The sequence below is a fragment of the Oryza sativa genome, chromosome 10 (assembly GCF_034140825.1).
Source record: "Oryza sativa Japonica Group chromosome 10, ASM3414082v1".
NCBI classification, from domain to species: Eukaryota; Viridiplantae; Streptophyta; class Magnoliopsida; order Poales; family Poaceae; genus Oryza; species Oryza sativa.
In genome coordinates, this window is record NC_089044.1 from 4,175,429 (window position 1) to 4,194,601 (window position 19,173).

The 19,173-nt window shown below is 44.8% G+C and overlaps 1 protein-coding gene across 1 annotated transcript; it reads left to right on the plus strand.

The window, feature by feature from the left end:
• Positions 1-3,541, plus strand: LOC107279164 (disease resistance protein RPM1). The gene is made up of 2 exons (XM_066304484.1): positions 1-3,002; positions 3,279-3,541. Exon 1 carries the CDS (start codon positions 1-3, stop codon positions 2,749-2,751), a length of 2,751 nt encoding a protein of 916 aa, XP_066160581.1. The 3' UTR covers positions 2,752-3,002; positions 3,279-3,541.
• The last annotated feature ends 15,632 nt before the right edge of the window (positions 3,542-19,173 follow it).

Sequence of the window (19,173 nt, forward strand, 5' to 3'; positions counted from 1 at the left end):
ATGGCTGAAGGCGTTGTAGGAGCCCTGATTGGGAAGTTGGGTTCTGCCTTAGCAAATGAGGCAGCTAGCTTCGCCTCATCAATTGTCTGCCATGAAGCGTCTGCTCTTGCAAGGCTCTTTGGTGAGATCCATGAGGTCAAGGAGGAACTGGAGAGCATGCAAGCCTTTCTCCATGGCGTTGAGCGGTTCAAGGACACGGATGAGACAACCGGCATTTTCGTCAAGAAAATGCGGGGCCTCACTTTCGAGATCGAGGATGTCGTCGATGAGTTCACCTACAAGCTGAACGACAGGCATGGAGGGATTGCAGCCAAGATGAAGAAGAGGATCACCCATGTTAAGACCTGGCACCGTCTTGCGCACAAGCTGCATGAGATCAAGGCCAAGCTTGAAAGAGCTGATAGGAGGAATGTTCGGTACATCATGAGAGGTTTTGACCAAGAATCAGCTAGGAGGAGCACTGATCATTCAAAATATAAATATGAAGCCTTTTATGTTGCAAGAGAAGACAACCTTGTGGGGATCAAGACGAATAAGGAGTTGCTGTTGAATTGGCTCGGAGATGATTTGGAACAGAGTAGTATGATTACAACAGTTTGGGGGATGGGTGGAGTGGGTAAGACCACTTTAGTTTCCCATGTGTACCACACTATTAAAGTGGACTTTGATGCTACTGCATGGTTAACTGTCTCAAACAGCTACCAAGTTGAGGATTTGCTGAAGCATATTACTAGTGAATTTGGCATACCTTCCAATGCTACCAAGTTGATGGAGAATATTCATAACCATTTACAAGGTAAAAGATACCTTCTAATTCTCGATGATGTTTGGGGTGTTGATGTGTGGTTCAATATAAGGGATGCATTTCCTATGGATAAAAACAGCCGATTTGTTATTACCTCAAGAAATCATCAGGTAGCATTGCTAGCAACAAAAAATTGTATAATAGAAATGAAACCTCTAGAAGAGGAGCATTCATGGCAACTGTTTTGCAAGGAAGCATTTTGGAAACATGAACAGAAAATATGCCCAGCAGATATAGAGACTCTAGCTCACAAATTTGTGGACAGGTGTAAAGGTTTGCCCATTGCAATTGCATGCATCGGCCGCCTGTTATCGTGCAAAACCCCTACTTATTCTGAGTGGGAAGATGTGTATAATGAGTTGGAGGTGCAGCTGACGAATAATGTGATAATTGATGTCAATATTATCCTGAAAGTCAGCTTAGAGGACCTCCCATACAATCTCAAGAATTGTTTTCTGCTGTGTGCATTATATCCAGAGGATTATAAAATAAAAAGGGGTAAGGTAACAAGGCACTGGATGTCTGCTGGATTTATACCGGAAAAGGAGAATAAGACATTTGAAGAAGTTGCAGAGGGATACCTTAATGAACTTGTAAATCGAAGCCTACTTCAGGTAGTGGACATGAATGTGGCTGGGAAAGTGACCGGTTGTAGAATGCATGATATTATCCGGATTCTTGCCATCACCAAAGCAAACGAGGAATGCTTCTGTACAATTTTTGATGGAACTAGAACATTTTCAGTAGAGGGAGCACGTCGCTTATCAATCCAATGTGCAGACATTGAACAATTGAGTTTATCAGGGGCGACTCATCATCTCCGTGCACTGTATGTTTTCAATAACGATATCTGCATTCACCTGTTGAATTCCTTCCTGAAATGTTCGAACATGCTGTCTACTTTGGATTTGTCACGTGTTCGTATCAAGTCACTGCCGAATGAGATATTTAACTTGTTTAATCTTCGTTTCTTGTGCCTTAGGCATACTGGTATTGAAATTCTCTCCGAGGAAATTGGACGATTGCAGAACTTAGAGGTTTTGGATGTGTTTAATGCTGGATTATCGACTATCCCAAAAGTTATAGCGAAGCTCCGGAAGTTGCGATACCTGTATGTTGGCAATTTATTTTTAGAGGACAAGTACAAAGTCGCAGTTTTCACTGGAACAAGGGTTCCTGAAGGCATAGTGCACTTGACAGGATTGCACTCACTTCAGTATGTTGAGTCAAATGAAACAATTTTGAGTCACCTCGGTGTTTTCACAGAGATAAGAAACCTTGGTGTTGCCAACACAAGAACTGAACACTTTTCTGGATTATGCAACTCTATCATGAAGATGATCCATCTTGTCCATTTGAGGATTTCAGCGTTAGATGACGAACAAGTGTTGAAAGTGGAAGCACTTCGTTTGCCTCCAACTCTCTCGATTCTCGAACTGAAGGGGCAGCTGGAGAAGGAGTCAATCCATCAGAGTCTATCATCCTTATCACACCTCCACAACCTATCCAAGTTGGTAATGGCATTCTCAAAGCTTGACCAAGACTCTCTTTACAGCCTTCAGATGTTGCATGGTCTATGCTTTCTTCACCTTATGAGAGCTTTTGAAGGGGAGAAACTGCATTTTTGTGCAGAATCCTTCCCGAAACTCCGGACATTACGAGTGTGGGATGCTCCAAATCTCAGACAAATTGAAATAGAAGAAAGTGCAATGCAAAGCCTTGCAAGGCTAACACTTCGTGACTGTCCAGAACTGATGACAATTCCTGATGGCATTGAGCACCTAGCAGCTCTGGAGGAACTTCATCTTGAACAAGTAAGCGAGGATCTCATAGAGAAGCTTCGGCGAAAAGGTGGGGAACCAAGTAAAGATCTTCTGAAGATCAATTACATAAGGAAAGTCACTGTTCGAGTAATCCACAAAAATATTTGGGAGAGAATTCGGTGAACAGGTCCAAGTTCCTTCTTACTAAGGTAATCCTTGTTTTCTCTGTAGTATATAGCTAGGATTGGACCATCAATTACTATTGTTTAATTGGTCAATGTGGATGCAGCTATCCTTTCAGAAATAGGTGAACCGGAGTGATCTTGTGATTACAGATAATCAAGGAGAGTGCTCACGGTGGATATGGCAGATACAGAGAGAGCGTAAGCTATTACAGTTGATGAGGTTGCTCTGCTGCCTGCTTTGCAAACGAGGTACGAATACGATGAGATTTAAATCGTGACCCAACTCAATTAGCCCCTGTAAAAAAAAATTTTGGCATCATTTGTTATTTATTTGAAGTCTCTACTCTGACATCATTATCGCACCTCTAGTCTAGTCTAGACTAGAGTGTTCTTAATTTAGGGACGTCCAGTATCACATATATTTGCAATTTAAATGTATATTTGAAAGTGTACTTTAAATTTAGAGATGTCCCGTATCACGCAACTTTGAAATTTAAATGCAGTTTTTTTTTTGTCCGACTGCAGATGACGCATGGGGGACTGTTCTCCACCTCGATCATGGACCACCAAATGTCTTACCACTCCAGAAGAGCATGGGCAGGGATCTGGGACAACATGCTAATTCTAGACCATTGAATGTTGTATGCTGAGCATATGTTTATGTTTAAAATGTTGCCTAGTTAATTGATCATAGTATACAAAATTGTGTGTAGTGAGTGCAAATAGGTCGAGTAATATGATTTGTAAAACCTTCACTGCAATACAATACAAACTAAATTGAAAAAAAATGGGACACAATCAAATTGTTTTTAAGTGGCACTTAGACATAATATGTTGGTTTATTGGGTAGGATCCAGTGCGGTGACCACTGTGCAGTCACTACCAATGACATTTGGGCTCACATGTCGGTGGCAATGAGTACAACAACAGTCACCCCTGCAGATCTTAGTCCGGTTGGTTTACACAATTCGAAGTGTTATCTTATTTCTTTTTTATAAAACCCTCTCCCTCCGTCTCTAAATGTTTGACGTCGTTGACTTTTTTAAACATGTTTGACCATTCGTCTTATTAAAAAATTTAAGTAATTATTATTATTTTTCCTATCATTTGATTCATTGTTAAATATACTTCTATGTATACATATAGTTTTACATATTTCACAAAAGTTTCTGAATAAAACAAACGGTTAAACATGTTTAAAAGAGTCAACGGCGTCAAATATTTAGGGACGGAGGGAGTATTTAGCATGAAGATTCATGTGTATATCAATCCACTTCTCTCCTCTCCCATAGTGCAGCCCAAATGTTTCGCGCGGCACATCCCGTAAAGGCGTCGTTGCACAGCTGGTGAAGTGGGCTGTGCCGTGCCAAGCAGGGGCATCGACCGTCATCTTCCTCCTCGCGCCACTGCCGTTGTCTTGCGGTCTTCGCCCCGCGCGTCTCTCTCTCTCGCCAGCACAGTCCTCTTGGCTCCTCCTGTACGCCCCACGGCCACCGGCTTGTCGTGATCCTTATTAGATACTTCGGTGATTCTTTGAATTGGGTTGTATTCTGTGATGGGCCGCAGATGGGCCAGTTGCGTGTATGTGTATCGATGTGCCGTGCTGGTTCGGCGGTGGCATCAGACACATGTGCGTTGTGCTGCCATTTATATGGCGAGCTGAGCTATAAAGCATTTATCGAATAAGAAAAACTCAAACCAACAACCTCTCATCGTCTACCTCTGTTCTGCTCTACTCCTCCTCTCATTCCTCAATCGCGAACCTGATTCCCCTTCAATCTCCGAGCGTTTCGCCGGAATCCGAGAGTTCGTGACATCTGGTATCAGAGCTCAGGTTGGGCGCATCCTGGCGAGGAAGAAATCTCAAGCAACTCTTACTCAGAGAATGGGGGCGGCGGAAGAAGAGATCGAGACGTTGGGAGAGCGCGTCACCGAGCTCACCACCAACATCAACATCTTGCTGGGAACCATGCAAGGGCTCGAGAAGTGGATTCCAAGTGTTGATGCAGGGATCAAGGACCTGCGGAGCACGGTGGAAGGAATTGCCGCTCGCGTGACGGATCTTGAAGCAAGGCCCCAGGCGACATCAGCAATGGCGACGCCAATGCCCGATGGGCACCGCGGAGAAGAACATCACCATGGTTTTGATTCTGGAGCCAATTCGGTTCAGGATCGAACCCTGGTGAAGGGTAAGCCAATTTTTCGCAATTCGCCAGTTAATTTTGAAATTGGGGAGAGTTCTGAGCGTGGGGCTCCGGGATCTCAGAGTGGTGGACGAGTTGGAAATTCTAGGTTGCCTAAAACTGATTTCCCAAAATTTGATGGTGATAATTGTTGACAGAAAACACGAGGCTTGGGAGATCTGCTTAACTCCAGTGCAGGTCCAAAACTCACCTTCGGATGTATGAGCGTGCCAGTTGATTTGATCTTGTAATCAACAAGAAACAAAGACAAAGAAACTGTGGTTAAATCCAAAAACGATAGCCGATTAGCTAGGAGCCGATGACATATCATTTATCTTTAGGCCGATGTCATATGTACATCGATCAGCAAGTATTAATAAACAAATCAGAACTAAATCTACTCGATCGGCTGTAGATATTAATGGTATATAATCCTTATATCGATATATACTTAAATCAAATGATTGGGATAGATCGGTCACCTTGCCGAGACAGTATAAATCACTTAGATCGAAATATATATTAATAATGAGATTATATATATATTCATAGCATAGCCGATCAGATAGATCTAGCATGTATCGGCTAATACTCCGATACCACTCTATATTAAGATATTAAAGCAAGTAGAATATACTAAAACAGAAGCCTAATATATTTAGATGCAACAAGATATTTAATATAAAGGGCTGATTTAACATATCAGTCAAGCATATAGGGTAAAAGTAGTTAAATCAGATAAGATCGGCTGAAACTCCGATACTACCCTAATCGGCAACCAGAAGGCAGGCTAGAGATTGAAATTCTAAGCACGACTTAATAGATCAAACTCAACTGATGCAGCATTAAGTATGAAAAGAAGAACAATATCTAGACAATCAAGTCGCTGGATGTGTCATAGAGTGGTAGATATCCTATATAATCTAAGCCAACATCGTTATTTAACCTAATCGGCTGCCTTCTATTAACAGATGTTAGCCGATTGTAGGTTAGATGACGATATTGTCAGAGGTTATATAAGATATATGATAACTCGACGAATTACATAGACAAGATTAGAGTATCATACAGATGGAAGCACTAATCCCGAGAACGCAAGCCGCCATAACAAGTTTTACCTCTTGTTGAAGATCGAAACCGATGCAGCTCAACCCGAAAGCAAGAACTCGTCGAAACAAAACAAAAGTAAAAAGGGTGGCGATGCACCGAGATTGTATTGAACGCGTGTGTAAATTACTACATAGGCCTCGGGGTCTATTTATACCCAAGAATTACAAGATATGTCCATATCGGACACAACTATTATCTCTAACAAACTCTAAGATACCATAAGTCTTTGCGGCAGACTTTTGCACATATTTATCTCTAAGGAATTTACATAAAATATCCTAATTAATAAATATAATTGCCTTCTCAGGACTCTATCCATGTACGGCAATCATCTTGAAGCACATCAACTCAAACCCGATGTCGTATACGAGTCATATTGTCGGAATCGGCTGTATCACTTAACCCAGTCTGACTCAGACTTAGCCGATCTCAGTCGTAGCCAATCCGGACTCCAGCCGATTCTTACTCTGTTTCCGCGAGAACCCTTATCTTCGATTCCACTTCAATCTAATCTCCATCTCCGATGCTGATATTACCAAATTTGGTCGTTAACAATAATCCTAAATTGTGGAAAACCAATAGCGAGAAATACTTTAGTATGTACCATGTGCCCTATGAAACTTGGTCAGCCTTTGCCACCTTACACTTCACGGGGAATGCTGCTTTGTGGTTGCAGACTTATGAGGAAATGCATAGTGTTGAAAGCTGGTATGAACTGTGTGTAGCAGTGCATAGTAAGTTTGGAGGGATAGGTACCAGCAACACCTTGAGGAACTAGATGGTCATAGCCAAATGGGTAGTGTAGAAGAGTATTACAGCAAGTTTGAAGAGCTTATGCATAAGGTGCTAGTGTATAACAAGGGGTATGATGAGACTTTCTTTGTTACAAAATTTGTGGGAGGGCTTAAAACAGAAATTAAGGCAGCAATCAAGCTGCACAGGCCTCGTTCTGTTGATGCTGCGTTGTCTCTTGCAAAAACACAGGAGGAGCTTTTGGGGGAAATGAACAAGAAGGCACCAGCGAAGCAGACATTTAAAGAGAGCTACAAGACTTTCAACAAGACTCCATATCAGGGGAAAGGCATTTTGGGTGCACCTCCTGAAGAGGGTAAGAAGTTGGAAGAAAAACCCAAGTGGGAAGAGAGGTTTGACTCTCTGAAAGCTGCAAGAAGAGCTAGGGGAGAGTGTTTCAAGTGTGGTGAAAAATATGCTCCCGGACAAAAGTGCCCAAAGTCTGTACAATTACATGTGCTGGAAGAGCTTTTGGAGGTATTACAGCTTCAAGAAAGTGATGAGATGGAGAAGGAAGAAGGAAATGAAAGTAGTGAGGAAGAGGAACTTGTGTTGTCTGAATGTGCACTGTCTGTGGTGATTGGTAAGAAAACCATACGACTTCAAGGGATAATTCAGAACCAAGAGTTGTTGATTTTAGTGGATTCGGGAAGTTCCAGCAGTTTCATAGCTGAACATGTGGTTGATAAGCTTCAGTTGTCAACTCAAGATATTGTATCCACAAAGGTAACCATAGCAGATGGGGGGCAGTTATGTTGCACAAAGGTGGTTCCAAATGTTGAGTGGTGGTGACAGGGGCAAAGTTTTGCTAGTGTACTCAAGGTGTTGGGACTTGGCATGATATGATACTTGGGATGGACTGGTTGGAACGATTCAGTCCAATGTGGATTGATTGGAAGAGAAAAAGGATGAGATTCCAACATCAGGGAAACAATGTTACTTTGACAGGGGTGAAGGATCAGACAGATCATTGTAGACTTATCTCAGGGAGACAGTTGGCAGGGATGGCAAAGAGGGGGGCCATATCTCAGATGATTCAGCTCTGTATAATCAGGGAGGAGATTGAGCAGCAAGAGAAGATGCCCTCTGATGTTCAACAGTTATTGCAGGAGTTTCAGCAGGTTTTTCAGGAACCCATAGAATTGCCTCCCAGAGGGATTTTGACCACAGTATTCCATTGACACCTGATGCAAAACCAGTTAACATCAAGCCTTATAGGTATGCCCCAACACAGAAGGATGAGATTGAAAGACAAATCAAGACAATGCTGCAACAAGGCATAATTCAACACAGTGTAAGCCCCTTTGCCTCTCCAGTTCTGCTTGTGAAGAAAAAAGATGGGACCTAGAGATTTTGTGTGGATTATAGAGCCCTCAACAACATTACAGCCAAGAACAAGTATCCCATGCCAGTGGTGGATGAATTGCTAGATGAATTGGCAGGATCGCAATGGTTTACTAAGCTGGATTTAAGATCTGGATACCACCAAATTCGACTACTGGAGCAGGATGAATGCAAAACAACCTTTACGACACATCAGGGTCTTTATGAATTCAAAGTGATGCCATTTGGTCTTACAAATGCACCAGCAAACTTTTCAAGGGCTGATGGATACAATCTTTGCTGACATGATCAGGAAGTTTGTTCTTGTTTTTGTTAATGACATACTCATCTATAGTCAAAATCTGACAGAACATGTGTCCCATCTCAAGGCAGTTTTGGCAAGGCTCCAGCAGTACCAACTCTTTGTTAAAATTAGTAAGTGCTCCTTTGCTCAACCACACCTGAAGTACTTAGGTGTCACGTCCTGATAAATTCATCCCAAAATAAAAATCATTTTCTAAAAGGAATAATAGAATTAATTAAAATTCGAAAAGAAATTGGCAAACACTAAAATACGTACAAGAAAAATTTGAATGTGGCCCGAAGAATTTTTGTTAAATTCTCCTTGGTCTAAAATGAGCCCTCAAATTTTACTTGAATTTTCAGAGCACCGGAAATATTTATTAAGCAACAACAACAATTATCAAAGTTTATTAAAAAGAAAAACCTAAAAATAAATCCTCCTTCCTCCTTTGGGCCAAGTCTGGCCCAAAGTCCTCCCTCTCTCTCCCTTGGCCTGCGGCCAAAGTCTCCATCTTCTCCCTCTCTTTTTCCTTCCCCCTCTCTCTCTTGGGCCGCCCTTCCCTTCCCCCCTCGGCCCAGCTCCCTCCTCCTCCCTCTCTCTCCCGGGCCGCCTCTCCCTCCTCTCCTCCTGGGCCGGCCGCCCGGCCCAAGCCGCGCCCCCTGCCCGAGCCGCCCTCCTCCCGCATGCGCACGCGCCCGTCACGCGCGCTGACCGCGCCCCGCGTGGGTCCCACCCCCGGGTCGTCGTCCTCCTCCCGCCCGGCCTCCTTCCTCTCTCTCTCCCGTGCAAACCCTAGCGCCAATTCTCCCCAAAATCCACGCGATTCAAACCATGGTTTCTGAAATTAATTGGGGGGTTTTAATCCCCATTGATTCCTCTTCAATTCCCCCCAATTTCCCCCTTGATTCGTGCCCCCAACCGCCGGGAACGGACGCGCCAACCCCGGCCACCTTCCATGGCTGCCGGCCACAAATTCCGCCGCCGTTCCCCGCCTCTCCCGTGGCCGGCTCCCTCTCCTCTCCTATAAAATGGAATCCCCATCCTCTGTTCTCCCATTTTAGCCTCCTCCCACGTCTTCCCGTGCCCGCACCACCTCTCCCCGCCTTCTCCTTCTCTCTCTCCGGCGCCGGCCGACCTCCAGCCGCCCCTGCCGTCGCGTCAGCACGCCGGCTGGCCGTGCCGTCGCCTTCCCCGGCGTCGCAGCAGCCTCCTCTCCCCCGGCCTGCCCACCGTTTCACGTGGAGACCCCCGGAGGTGCGCCCCCGCTGGCAACAGTGGTGTTGTCGCCACTGTTCCGCCTCCGGCCGCCTTTGCCGAGTCTCCTGCGCGTCGGCCGACGTCGCCACCACCTCTCCCGGCACCGGAACGCCGTCCTCTTCCCTGGCCAGGCCACGGCGTCGCCCCTAATTTCGCCGGAACACCGCCGTGCTGTGTCGGCCTCTCCATCCACCTCGCCGGAATTTCCCCGGTCGGCCCTTCCTCCACCCGTGCGCCGTCGTGTGCACCACCACCACCTCCGGCATCGCAGCGGCAAGGTCGCCCTCGGCCTCGCCTCCCCTTCGACCGAACTCCACCGGTGTTCGTCGTCGTCGTCATCGTTCGTCCTCGCCGGCTCGTCGTCTCGCTGCGCTGCCACCGTCGTTGGCATCGCAGTGGCGTGTTCCACGCCGTCCTTGCCTCCGTGCAGCTGCTGCCGGCTTCCCTCGTCGCCTCCTCGCCGGCCCCGGTCGTCATCGTCGTCGTCCTCTCGTCGTTCCCGGTCGTCGTGGCGCTCGTCCCTCCGTTGAGCCGTTCTCGTCCATCGTCCGCGTCCGTCAAGCGAGCCGCGGCAGCCCCGTCATCATCTTCGTCCTCGGCTCCGCGTCGTCAAGCGTTGCGCCGGCCGCGTCTCGCCTTCGTCCAAGGATCGCCGCCGAAGTCGTCTCCTCGCCGTTCGTCCGTCGTTCTCGGCCGCCTCTGCCGCGCCCGTTCGTCATTGTCGTTCCCACGCCTCGTCGCGTGGTGGTAAGGATCCGTCCTCTCGCTGCCCCATCCTCGTCCTTTCGGTGTCGCCCCGTACCCGTTGTGCGGTTGTCGACCCCGGTACCCGTGTACCGGTGTCGGTAGTCGTTCGCTTGTGCGTGTGGTGACCATGTTAGTGTGCCCGCTCGGTAGCCACGTGGTTTCCACGTGTGCAGCCCGTGTGGTGTCTAGTGGAGTCCGTTTGTCGGCCACTCGCCTCGGTTGACACACGGGATCTGTTTCTGTCGACCCGTGGACCGTCTCTGTGTACCCGGTCCACCGTGGTCCCTTAGGTTGACATGTGGAGTTCGCATGTCAACAGTGCAGCCTTCCTGTCTTTTCCAGGCTAGCGCTTACACATGTTTTATAGTTGCAAAGCTTAATTATAATAATCCGCAAATCTTCATATAACAGCATTAAACTTCGGATGATCATATCTTGATCATACGAACCCCGAATCGACCCGTTCAAGTCTCCTAATGTTTGTTAAAACCTAAAGAACCGTGTGCTTTCTTTTTATGTATTGTTATTGCTTCTTTATAGGCTTGTAGCTTTGCTTGTGTGCTTCGCGTAGCTTCTGTCGTTCCGGAGGTTCCCAAAGCGTGGTTCGCGGTCGTCGCCGAAGGTTCGGAAGGCCGTTCTCTCTGAGCAAGGCAAGTCACATCATCTTTGAACATATTGGATCCCAGTTTGTGAAATTATTTTGATTTAAATTAATGCATTATCGCTTTATTTAAATTCCCGCATTATCACTGTTTTATTTAGCCATGCCTATTTACCTTTGTTATGACCTTATTATTATTGCTATTGTTATTATTACCTTGTTCACCCTAGAATAAACAAAACCCCAACTAGTGGGTACTCTATTTATGGTTCCACTAGTATGAATTTAGGTAGATGCTTCGCTGATTAATTATGCAACATTAGGTGGTTTTATAACTTTAGACTTTGGGAATTCTCATATCATTAGGACAGTATGGAATGGCTGGCTTATGTTGGAATTGGACACACACCTCCCCCTCTTTTCAAAACCCCTAAAACGGTTTTAGGCTGGGCACAAGGTGCGTGGTTGGGTTTTGTTAGTCGTACCTCGGGTACTATAAGGATTAAGCTCGGGCCTCTCTTGCAAAGCACTACCGTACTTCCACATGTCTAGTGGGTAAGGCTTAGTTTGTGGCTCAGTCTGGTTATAAACAAAGGTACACGGATGGAGATGGACGAAGTCAGGGGTCGATGGACATCTCTAGGACAAATGAAGGCTACACGAGCTGCGGCCCGGTAGTCGAGATGTCATGGCACAGGGCTGGTGTCCTGCTGCTAGGGGCTCAATCCTGCCTACCTGTCCCGGAGGTTCCGGCCGTAGGTGGGGTTGGGACGGTACTCTTGTATATGGCTAGGATGGGTTGGAAACTATGTCATGTCTTCCGTCCGTATGCCGTGGTGGTATGTGGCACGTGGTTACACGTGAGGAAGACGTGTCTTGTGGGTAAAGATGTACACCTCTGATCAGAGTATAATCTATTCGAATAGCCGCGCCCTCGGTTATGGGCAAGCCTAGCAATGTACCCAAGTTAGTGTTTTAAATTCTTAAAACCTGCTTAACAACTAAAATGTGGAATGGTTGGCCTGGGTTGGCTTGGGACTAGCTGGGACCCAGGGTCGGGTTGCCAGTTCGGTCTGAATCATCGTAGGCCTTGGGTTAAGGCAGGTTCGTGTGGGTTCACGGCCTTGATTAATAATACTGTATAGCACTAGGATCATCTTTATAAAATGGCTTTGGGCAACTAAGTGACTTTTAAATGCTGTTTACTGCAAAACTTAACCCCTATATTATTATCCCCTTGTACTCCCTTGCATTAATTATGCATCTCCGGTGTGACTTGCTGAGTACTGTGGTTGTACTCATTCTTGCTCAATCTTTCCCCCTTCAGTAAGAGAAGCTTTGGAGAAGATGTCTTAGGTGGAGTCCTGGCTTATACCCCAGTTGAGCGCTTGTGAAGATGGAGCCGTAGGCCCGCTAGTCCGCTGCTGTTTATTTTTGTTTGTCAAGCCTGAAGTGCCTCTGTAATAATGTAAATATTATCGATATAATAAAGATGTGCGTTTTGTATCATGTTTATTTGGTGTACCCCGGCTTTTCCTTGGACAGGGATTAATACACTAGCGTTTGGGAAAAGGCAATTTTCTCGGTCGCGAAATTAGGGCACATTATTGTGATTGAAGGAGTGGCAACTGATCCAGCCAAAATTCAGGCAGTCCAGCAATGGTCACCACCAAAGACTCAGAGGCAACTACGAGGATTTCTGGGACTTGCTGGGTACTACAGAAAGTTCATACAACACTATGGCATATTGGCAAAACCTCGTACTGAATTATTGAAGAAAGATGTGCCATACAAGTGGACTAAAGTTGAACAACAGGCTTTTGACATGATCAAACAGAAATTGGTTCAAGCTCCAGTTCTGGCATTACCAGACTTTTCTAAAGAATTTGTGGTTGAGACAGATGCTAGTGGTGTAGGCATTGGGGCAGTCCTGATGCAAGGTGGGCATCCACTAGCTTTCATTAGTAAGGCTCTCAGTCCCAGATCTCAAGCTATGTCAACTTATGAAAAAGAATGTATGGTTGTTTTGTTGGCAGTAGATAAGTGGAGGCAGTATTTGCAACATGCGCCCTTTGTCATTCACACTGATCACAAGAGTTTGATCCATCTGAATGAGCAACGGCTGACACCAAGTATTCAACACAAAGCTTTTATCAAATTGATGGGTTTACAATACAAGATCAGATACAAGAAAGGGGAAGACGATAGGGTTGCTGATGATCTGTCTTGGAAAGATGAGCAGCAAGAAATCTATGCAATTTCAACAAGTCAGCCTAAATGGTTGGAGATGGTTGTGGAAAGTTATCACAAAGATCCAGCCACTATGCAGCTGATGCAGAAACTAGCTCTTCAGCCTGAGGGCATGGATGATTTTGCTTTGGTGGATGGGGTGATTAGGTTTAAGGGAAAATTTTGGCTAGGCAACTATCATGAGGCCAAACAGGCAGTATTGTTATCATTGCACAGTAGTGGGATTGGAGGTCACTCTGGCATACAGGCTACCTACAAAAGGATCAAGCACCTGTTCATGTGGCCAAAAATGAAGAAATATGTCATTGAGTATGTGCAAACCTGATCAATCTGCCAGCAGGCTAAAACTGAACATTGCAAGACACCAGGTACACTTCAACCACTACCTGTTCCCTTGCAGGCTTGCCACACAGTTAGCATGGACTTTGTGGAAGGCTTGCCCAAATCTGGAGGATATGATACTATACTTGTTGTGGTAGATAAATTCACCAAGTTTGCCAAGTTTATCCCTTTGACTCACCCATTTACAGCTCTCACAGTAGCAAAAGCTTTCATTCACCATATTTACGATGTGTTTGGAATGCCTCAAGTTATAATTTCAGATAGAGATAGAGTGTTCACCGGTGCACTTTGGCAGGAGCTATTTTGGTTGGCCGATGTGAAGCTGAACATGAGTTCATCCTATCACCCCCAAACAGATGGGCAAACAGAGAGACTTAACCAGTGTTTGGAGTCATATCTGAGGTGTACAATTCATGCTTGTCCCACAAAATGGGCAGACTGGTTAGTCCAGGCTCAGCATTGGTATAATACATCTTCCACAGTGCTTTGGGCAAATCTCCATATGAAGTAATGTTTGCCAAGCAACCAAATCAGTTTGGTCTAGTGAATCTTGGAGAAAGCACAGTACCTGGTATCCAAGTTTGGCTTCAAAACAGAGTCCATCTCAATGACATCCTCCAACAGCAACTTCTAAGAGCACAGCAACGAATGAAAGCACAAGCAGATAAACATCGCTCAGAGCGTCAGTTTGAAGTTGGTGATATGGTCTTTCTGAAACTTCAGCCCTATGTTCAGATGTCAGTAGCTCGACACTCTTGTCAGAAACTCTGTTTTCGATATTTTGGACCATACAAGGTGCTGGCTCGAGTTGGTGCAGTGGCATATAGATTGGAATTACCCACGGGCAGTGCAGTTCATCCTGTTGTGCATGTGTCGTTGCTGAAGAAGGTGCTGAAACCCAACATACCTGTAAGTAATGATTTACCCTTAAATTGCTTTGATAATCCTGATACTGTCCAACCTGAAGCAGTTCTACGGAGACAATTGATTAAACGTGGCAAGTTAGCTGTTCCATATGGTTTGGTGCAATTGTCGGGGCTTCCTGCTTCTCTGGCGACTTGGGAAAATCTTCGTCAACTTCAAGCACGTTTTCCGTCATCACCAGCTTGGGGACAAGCTGATACTTAAGGAGGGGAGAAATGTCGTGATCCTTAAGTCTATTAGATACTTCGTCGGTGATTCTTTGAATTGGGTTGTATTCTGTGATGGGCCGTAGATGGGCCGGTTGCGTGTATGTGTATCGATATGCCGTGCTGGTTCGGCGGTGGCATCGGACACATGTGCGTTGTGCGGCCATTTATATGGCGAGCTGAGCTGTAAAGCATTTATCAAATAAGAAAAACTCAAACCAACAACCTCTCATCGTATACCTCTGTTCTGCTCTACTCCTCCTCTCGTTCCTCAATCGCGAACCTGATTCCCCTTCAATCTCCGAGCGTTTCGCCGGAATCCGAGAGTTCGTGACACTGCTGTAGTGCTGCACCACCCTCCCCAATGACCGGGTGACCGGCTTCTCTTCTCTATACACAGCGCGCAATCTGACCTGTACATCCATCCTCTCAGTCTCAATGGGGTAATCCAGGTGAGGTGGCGACGAGGCCCCAGCTCTTGCCCCTTTGCCGCCCGCTGCCGGATTTGAGCAGATTAGGCACTTACTTCCTTTCTCCCGAATGATAGATTCAGCACAAGCGCCAATCTATCATTCGCCGGCCAATGCTAATCGGGTTATCAGATTTATTGGAACTTAATTGTACTACTACCTCCGTTTCAGGTTATAAAACTTTCAGATTCATTAACATATATATGAATGTGAGCAATGCTAGAAAGTCTTATAACCTGAAACGGAGGAAGTAATTTATAATGCATTTGTAGCACCTATTCTCAAGTTAAGCAGATAGGGTGCACTAGTGCCATAGTAGTTCCTTCCTGTTCCCACAATGCCACAGAACAATTGATGGTTTATTTGGAAATCCCATGGCATTTCTAAACAACTGATGGTTGCAGAAGTGAGCACTACTTTGTGCTAATGGGATTAAAAACTTATTAATAGTTAATAATAGGCTTAGTCAGTATACACCCTAGTTGACATCTAACCACTGCTATTCTATTCCATTTTGAAAAGACAACAACCGTGGTGTCTGCTCCCGTGACTGCCAGGCTGACTTGTGGGCCCACATTGTCGGTGAGAGGGGGAGCGTCTCCGGCCGCGCACGTGTGGGGCAGAGAGGTGGTGGGATACACGCGGTCTGCAAGGATGGAGGAGGGTGCGCCGGATCTGCCCCTCCCGTCGCCGACGCCGGAGGATCCTCACGGTTGTATGCTGTCGTCGTCGCCCGAGCTCACTGCCGCCCTCGTCGACGAGCCGCTGCCGCCGCTCTCGCCTCGCCCACTGCTCGAGCCTGTCGCACCGTCGCGAGGAGTGGTAGAGGGAGAACGAGGAGACAGGGGAGGAGCAGGAGAGCGATGGTGAGCTCCTGGTCGCCGAGCGGGCGCCGGATCTGCCCCACCCATGGCCATCACTGATGGATCCATGCGCATGGGGGGCGGACAGGCGGCGGGATCCGTCGATGAGAGGGGGGACAGAGAAGGGCAGGAGCACCAGCCACTCGAACTGCTCAAAGACGGCGCGCCTGATTGGTCAGAGTTGTGTCTTTGATATTATTTTTCTTTATTCTTCCTCCGATTATGTGAACTTCTCGTATAAATTATATTTTACCAAGTACAAGTAAAAATAGATTATTCTTAAATAAATATGCATGCAAGCATTGCTAGTTTTCTCTTATTTTCGGATATACTGACGGTCGAAATTGGTCTGTAACGACCGTCAACAATAAGCTAAGGTTATAATCCACCCTAGTATTGTTGTGCTCAAGCCCCAAGAGGCCCTTTAGTTCTAAAGCAGAGAACATAATCCGCAGTCAGCTAGTTCTGCCGTAGATCGTCTTGGTTTTCTATGTTTATTGACTGTGGCATTCTCTTCTTCTGGCACGATTAGCTAGATTGTATTACTATCATGAGGAATGTGATAGTGCCATCTGAGAATGAGAAAGCTTGAACAAGGTTAAGCGGGTTGTTTAATCAATAGGACGCCATGAGCAAGGCAAGTCAGTATATGCTTCCCTCCTTGAGCATGTGTATCCCTTTTTAATAAATGTGTTGATTGCAAATAAAATTGCATGTTACTTACAAAATGTGTACCCAAAACTTGATTATAAGCCACCTTGAAAGTGTTAACCAAACTCCTTGTTGCGTTCGTCTTATATTATGCATTGGTCAATTAATGATATGGCTTAGCAATGATAGTTTAGACTTTCGTATACTCCATGCTTGAAATATGGATGTGAACACAATGATTACTCTCGGATGGGTGATTATCGGAAAGTGGATTGCGTGGGTGATTATCAGAAAGCGGATGGAGACATGGGCACCAACCGATGTTTCAAAACCTTTGGGAAACCAAACACTTAATCAAATGATTTGTTTTCTACTAGGGTGGCACAGATGGAATTTGGATGGCTCTACGAAATGGCTAGTCACCGACCTTGGTCAGTCAAGGACTGACTTCTAAGCTATGCAGTAAACAAATAGAGTACAATTGTATTTCTTGAATGGGTATAGACCCAGTGGATTCAGTAATCCGAGTGGGGCGACATCCCATACATGGTTGGTTCTGTACTCAAATTGTTGTGACGTTGCATCCAAGTGTCGTAGTGATATCAATGTCAAACCTAAAATGCACCATAGTTATATATAAAACTAGGTGAAACCCCGCACGTTGTTGCGGGAGCTTGGTATGATAATAATAAATTGAAATAATGTGTAAGATAGCTAGACGACAGAAACTTGCATAATTTGATGTGGTTTATCATAATTTAAATAGTATATAGAATGATGATCCAAATGTAAAATTAACGTGATGTGACTTTATGAGAGAAGAAAATGAGGGAGATCATTCCAATGATAGATTAATCATTTGAGAGCTAGAAACAATTGAGGTGATATAGCTTAATGAGATAAGAGAGAAATAACATTAACTAATTAAGTGAGGATGAATTGTGTAGGTATATAGATATTATACAAAATGATGGAGAGATATATTGAAATATTTTGATAATTACATGGAATGATGATTTAATATGCTTGGATTTTAAAAGCTCTAAAATTTAAGTGAGGATGAACTATATATGCATATAGGATATTATAAGAAGTGATGGAAAGATATATTGAAATATTATGTGAATTATGTAGGATGATAATTTAATTAACATGCTTGTATTTTAAAGCTCTAAAACTTAATAAATTAGCATGCTTGCATGAGGTTTGAGATGTAATAATTGTTAGTGGATGTGATAGCTTTGCATGTTAAGTTTAGTGGGCCTTAACTTTATAGAAAGATAGGATGTAACCATCTGGATGCCCGGGTTTGAGGTCTCCTCTCACCGCTAGCTCGAGTTAGGGATGGGCACTTGGAGTGCATGAGGGTTATAGTGTCATGCGTTGGGTGCATTACTGACTGTGAGTAAATCATACATCCACTATGTGAATAAAACAAATCTATCGAATTGCGGTGCTCGCGATTAAAGAATCTCCGAGACTTGTAATACTCCTGACCAGCCTTAGATATTTTAAACTTGTTTACATTAGGATTTGGAAGCTATGTGGCCTATCCACTCTTTGCATGCGGGAAGGTTGGCATTGGTGATGATATATGGTAAGTTGGATACGAGGGTAAAACGAACCTAGAGAAGCTTGGGAAGGTGAATGGAGCTCTCGTTGATGGTTAACAACTTGAACTTAACGTTGTTTTCAGTTAAAACAACTAAGTCATAGATTTATGAATTAATTTGCGAAAATTAGCTTTATGCAAAAAAAAAAAAACTAAGCCATCCTTGAATCCCAGTATACACTGATACATCTTGTAGTGTTGTCTTGATGAGTACGTTTGTACTCACTGTTGCTCGTTTACATTTTTAGCATTGGAGCAGGTTAGAAGCGAAGACCTTGCTAGCATGCTCGCTTGCTTAGTGGGATGATCGGAGTGGTAGTTGATACTAAGTCATGATCCCAATCAACGGTTTGTGAGCATGTTGCCTGGGTCTAGCATTAATCTGGATTTCCATTGTTGTTTATGTGATAGGATGTGGCATTATTAGCCTTATTAAAGGTATTAAACTCTTTTAGTTTAATTTTATTTTGTTATATGTTTCTTACTGGTTACACTTGTTTTTACCACCTAATAATTGAGGGATTGATATAGGGAAACTTAATAGGTTTCCAGTTTCCTAAACTGGGGGATAACAAGGCCTAGCATGAAAAAATCCGCCAATGGGCACCATTAGGCCGCATTTAGATCCTTGTCCTCTTACCACCACTTGAAACTCCTTGTTTGCCTCACGCTACCACCATAGGGGTGTCGTAGGCTCTCCGGACCTTCCATTACAATTGAGACATGAAGTGAATAATTCAAGTCATCAAACAAGTATAATGAAATATCAAACGTCTCGAGAGAGG